General features: G+C 70.2%; 2 protein-coding genes across 2 annotated transcripts in view; both read right to left on the minus strand.

Moving 5' to 3' along the window:
• Positions 1-38: 38 nt before the first annotated feature.
• Positions 39-620, minus strand: AURANDRAFT_6072 (hypothetical protein; the record flags this gene model as incomplete). Its single annotated transcript, XM_009035906.1, has 1 exon — positions 39-620. A coding segment is annotated over one exon (582 nt), but the record flags the coding sequence as incomplete, so codon positions are not given.
• Positions 621-1605: 985 nt separating this feature from the next.
• The window catches only part of AURANDRAFT_62223 (hypothetical protein), a gene marked incomplete at both ends in the record, with an annotated part of 7063 nt that continues 3833 nt past the window's right edge, over positions 1606-4835 (minus strand). Inside the window, 2 exons of the mRNA XM_009036325.1 lie at positions 1606-3022; positions 4213-4548. Of these exons, the coding sequence (XP_009034573.1) occupies positions 1606-3022; positions 4213-4548 (1753 nt within the window). The remainder of the gene's footprint in view (positions 3023-4212; positions 4549-4835) is intronic.

The following is a 4835-nucleotide window of genomic DNA, read 5'->3' on the forward strand; positions in this document are numbered from 1 at the left end:
CGGTCGTCGCCCCAGCCGTCGTTGACGCGGAGCGCGCAGCCGTCGCGGCGCAGGCGGAGCGCGAGGCGCGCGATGTTCCGCGCGTCGTCGAGGCCGCTGTGCGGCCGGCCCTCGAAGGCCAGGCCCAGGAGCGCGAGCTTGTTCTCCAGGTTGCCCGGCCGCTTGACGTCGTAGTGCTTGCGCAGGTGCAGCGACACGTCGACCCAGGTCCGCCAGCGCGGATCCGCCGCGAGATGCTTCCGCGCGCACTCGCCCAGCAGGAACTTCCGCAGGTCCCAGGGCCCGTCGGCGGCCATGGCGTAGGTGCCGGGCGCGAGGTTTTGTTCTTCGAGCCACGCGCGGAAGGCCGCCAGCACGTCCGCGAGCGGCTCCGCGGCGTCGACGGTTTCCTGAGAAATGCCCGTGAGTTTCGTGCAAAAGTCGCTGAGCCGCGGCCGTTCCGTCGGTCGCACGAAGCGCTGGAACGTCGGCCGGGCGAAGACGTCCTGGGATTCGCCGAGCGTCAGGTCCACGACGACGGCGGGGAACTCGATGATCTCGTGCGAAAAGGGCGTCTTCTTCTGGTACGTCGTGTCGGCGACGCACGTGCACTCGAAGTCGACGACGACGAGGTAGCGGTAGGGCAGGTCGTGCTGTGCGTTCGGCGTCGTCGGCGCGGGCGCCGCGGCCGGCGTCGGCGTCGTCGACGGCGCCGGCGCCGGCGCTTTGGGGTGCTGCTTTTGGCGCTTGGGTTTGTGCCGTTTCGCGGGCTTTTGCGGCGGCGCGGCGATCTGCTGTGGTGTCTGGCGGCCCAACGCCGCAGCGATGAAACTGCGCAGCCAAGCGAAGAACGCGCGCAGCGCTAGCATCGCTGCAAATCAGGCGTCCATGCTCGCCTCCCCATTCAAGGTGCACTGATCCTGCAGTGCTCTCCGAGGGCTTCGCGCCTGCGCCAAGGGGATATACTATTTATTACCCCTTGCCTGCGCTCGAGGTACCTCGTCATCGATGCTCGTGGCTTCGCCGTGCTGATCGAGTGCAGCGCACAACATTTGCACTCAACAATGCCGTCCAGACTTGTGGTCATCGCCTGCAGCGCGCTGGCCGCCGCAGCTCTGCCGTCATGCGACTCCGACCGCCCGAATAGCTGGGCGGAGCACCGCATGCTCCAACTGTCCACGGACATGGCTGCTACTGCTTCGGACGCCTGGGTCGACGCGCTCTGCTGCGTGTACACGCACGTCGAGGAGCAGGCGTCGCTCACGCGTGCGAGAATGACCACCTACGACGGGTCCACGCGGTGGTACGACGGCGACGACGGCGACGACGTCATCGAGCGCGCGTACGACGCGATCTGCGCTATGTCGATGGGCGGCGACGACTGCGACAGCCAGGCGACGTGCGTCGCGGACGCGCTCGCCGGCGACGACGGCGAGTGCGCCGACAGCGATACCTGGCGCTTCAAGAAGAAGCCCTGGAAGTCGTGCGCGTGGGTCGCGAAGAAGCCCGCGAAGCGGTGCAAGAAGAAGGGCGCGACCTTCAAGAAGGCAAAGAAGGCCTGCCTCGCGGCCTGCGGCAAGTGCTGACCATCGTGATGTCAATTAAGTGTTGTTCCTGTGCTCAAACTTAGGCCCCCTGCTTCGCCTTCACGGCGGCGGCGAGGGCCTTGTACCTCAACAAGCAGAGCTTGGCCGTCTTGCCGTCGACGCCGCCCGCGATGGCCCGCCACCGGTCCTTGGGGTTCTCCTTGAAGTCCCCGGCGGGGAACTCGACGAGCGCGGCCTCGAGCGCGCGCTGCTGCGCGAGGGACCAGCGGTCGTCCGCGTCCGCCGCCGGCGCGGGCGCCGCGGGCCGCGCCTTCGCGGACGCGGCCTTGACGAACTCCTTGAAGCGGGCTTTGCACTCGTCGGCGCTCCGGTGCTTGTGGTCCGGCGCGTCCGGGTCGCGCTTGTCGTTCGCGAGCGACGTGTTGTAGAGGTCGGCGACGGCGTTCCAGTTCGCGTTCAGATTCGCGTGGCCCTTCGCCTTGGCCAGCGTCTCCGGCGCGGGCGCGCCGAGCTTCCGCGCGGACCGGAGCAGCGCCGCGTCTTCCAGCGGCGCCCAGAGCAGGTCGAGCGCCCGCCGCGCGGCCGCGGCGGCCGCCGCGGCGCGCCGCGCGTCCCTCCGCGCCGCGTCCTCGTCCTCCTTCTGCTTCGCGTCGGCCGCCGCCGCCGCGCGCGTGTTTTTCACCAGGTCCCGGAGCGCGTCGGCGGACCCGTCGTCGCCGCGCAGCAGCCAGGCCGTCGCCTCCTCGAGCCCGGCCGTCTCGAGCCGCGCGCAGAGCTCGTCGACGTCCTCGGCCGACACGGGCGGCGGCGCGCAGCCCTCGTCGTCGTCGTCGTCGTCGTCGTCGGGCGCGAGCGCGTCCAACGCGGCGCGCAGCCGCCGCTTCGCGCGCTGCAGCGCCTTCTTCTCGCGCCGCCGCTCGTCCCGCTCCGCCTGCTCGCGCGCGTCTCGCTCGCGCGCCGCGCGCGCCTCGGCCTCCGCGGCCTCGCGCTTGCGCCGCTCCTCGCGCTCCGCCCTGGCGGCCCGCGCGTCCGCCTTGTCGCGCCGCCGCTTCTCGTCGTCCTGGCGCTGCTGGAACGCGCGCTTCGCCGCCTCGGCCTCGCGGGCGCGCTCGGCCTCGCGGCGCGCGGCCTCGCTGTCCGCCTTGCGCTGGCGCACGCCCGCGGCGTCGCGGGCCATCTTCTCGTCGCGCGCCGCGCCGAGCGCGTCGCGCTGCGCGCGCTCGTCGCTCAGCGCCTCGTGCGCCTCGCTGAGCCGCTTGAACGCGCGCTCGCCGTCGGCGTGCGAGCACTTGTCCGGGTGCACCTTGAGCGCCAACTTCCGGTAGAGCTTCTTGACGATGGCCGGCGCGCAGGGGCAGACGGGAATATCCATGACCTCGAAGTGGTTGCGCGCCTTGAGGATGCGCTCGATGATCTCCTCGGTCTCGCTCAGCGCCGGCGCCGGCGCCGCGCCGGCGGCGCGCCGCAGGAAGTTCATCGTTTGTGCTGCGCGAGCGCTGGCGCCAGATGTTGCAGCTGCGACAGTCACCGACGGCTGCGCCCTGCGAGAGCTTTCGCCAGCTAGGGAGAGCTATCGTCGAGCTGCTCTTGGCGTAGCGGCACTGTCACTACAACATCTCTGTAACGAGGTCATGTTGCACTGATGCAAATGATACCTATCGTAACGCAGTGGCAGCCTGAAACCTCCTCTGCCAACGTGCTGCGTCCCGTTTTGCAGCGTCGCGGTCCTCGGGTCCGGCGTGCAGGCGCGCGGAGCCGGGAGAGCGGCGGCGGCAGCGGCCGCGGCGCCGCGGCGCACCGCCGGCGCTCGGTAGCCTCCGGCGCACGACCGCGCGTCGCGCGCCTGCACGCCAGCGCGCCGCCGCTCGCGCCGCGCGCCGCCGCGCTCGGCTCCTCGGGAAGCAGAGCGCCTACCACCGCGGCTCCGCGGCCGGCACCGAGAAACCCGCCGCGCGCGCGGGCGGCGCGAGGCGCCGGGATGGGGTCCGCGGTGTCTAGCGAGACGGCGGCCAAGGTCGACGAGCTCCAGCGCGCGGGCAAGAGCAACGCCGAGGTCTTCGAGGAGCTCAAGGCCGCGGGCCTCGTGGGCGGCGAGCTGCTGGCCCGGTCGCCCGACGAGCTCGCCGCCGAGTACGCCGCCGGCAAGAGGACGGAGCTCGCGCCGGGCGAGTGGAAGTCGGCCGACGCGATCATCGACGCCGTCGTCGCGCAGAAGGTCGACGGGACGCTGGACCTGGGCTCCATGGGCCGCGGCGCCGACGACGAGCCGCCGGGCCTGCTGCGCATGAACGGCATCCCGCCGCTGAGCGCCGTGCCGGAGGCGGCGTTCGCGTGCCTCCTCGTGACGAAGCTCGTGCTCAAGGGCAACCAGATCGCCGCCATCGACGGCGTCGAGGCGCTGGCGGCGCTGGAGGTGCTCGACGCGTCGGAGAACCAGCTGCGGGCCTTCCCCGGTGCGCTGCCGGCGTCGCTCGTCGAGCTGAACCTCTCGGAGAACGGCATCGGCGAGGTGCCCGACTGCGTCGGCGCGTGCGCGAAGCTCGAGACGCTCATCCTCTTCAAGAACCAGCTCTCCAAGGTCAGCGACGAGATCGGCAAGTGCGTCGCACTCGCCGAGTTCAACTGCTTCAACAACAAGCTCATCAAGGTGCCCAAGGCGTTGAGCGAGTGCGCCGCGCTGACCCACCTCAACGTCGGCGGCAACAAGATCAAGACGCTGCCCAACACGGACAAGTGGACGGAGATGGTCGAGATCAAGGCCCACCAGAACGGCATCATCATGCTGCCGAGCGTCGAGAAGATGAACAAGCTCGAGACGCTGAAGTTGGACATGAACCGCGCGCTCAACGCGGCGCCCGAGCTCGGCGGCGCGGGCGGCACGATCAAGTCGCTCACGCTCTGGGAGACGTCGAACTGCAACCTGACGAGCCTGCCGGACTCGCTGCTCCACGCCCACTTCCTCGTGACGCTGAACTGCTCCTCGAACAAGCTCGCGGAGCTCCCAGCGCTCGAGCTGCCGTGCCTGGAGATCCTGAACGTGTCGAGCAACGCGCTCAAGGAGCTGCCCGTGGAGATCGGCCTCTGCTCCAAGCTCAAGACCTTCTTCTTCTCCGGGAACCAGATCAAGGAGATCCCCTCGGAGTACGGCGCGCTCGTGCTGTCGATCCAGCGCTTCAACTGCTCGGCCCAGAAATCCGGCGGCGAGGCCGTCGTCTTCGAGATGACGAACTGCCTCCAGTCCATCAAGGCCGCCTGCGAGAAACACGACGGCCGCTTCATCATCTAGCCTCGCTTCGCCCCCCCCCCCCC

This window comes from Aureococcus anophagefferens (assembly GCF_000186865.1).
Source record: "Aureococcus anophagefferens unplaced genomic scaffold AURANscaffold_4, whole genome shotgun sequence".
Lineage (NCBI taxonomy): Eukaryota > Pelagophyceae > Pelagomonadales > Pelagomonadaceae > Aureococcus > Aureococcus anophagefferens.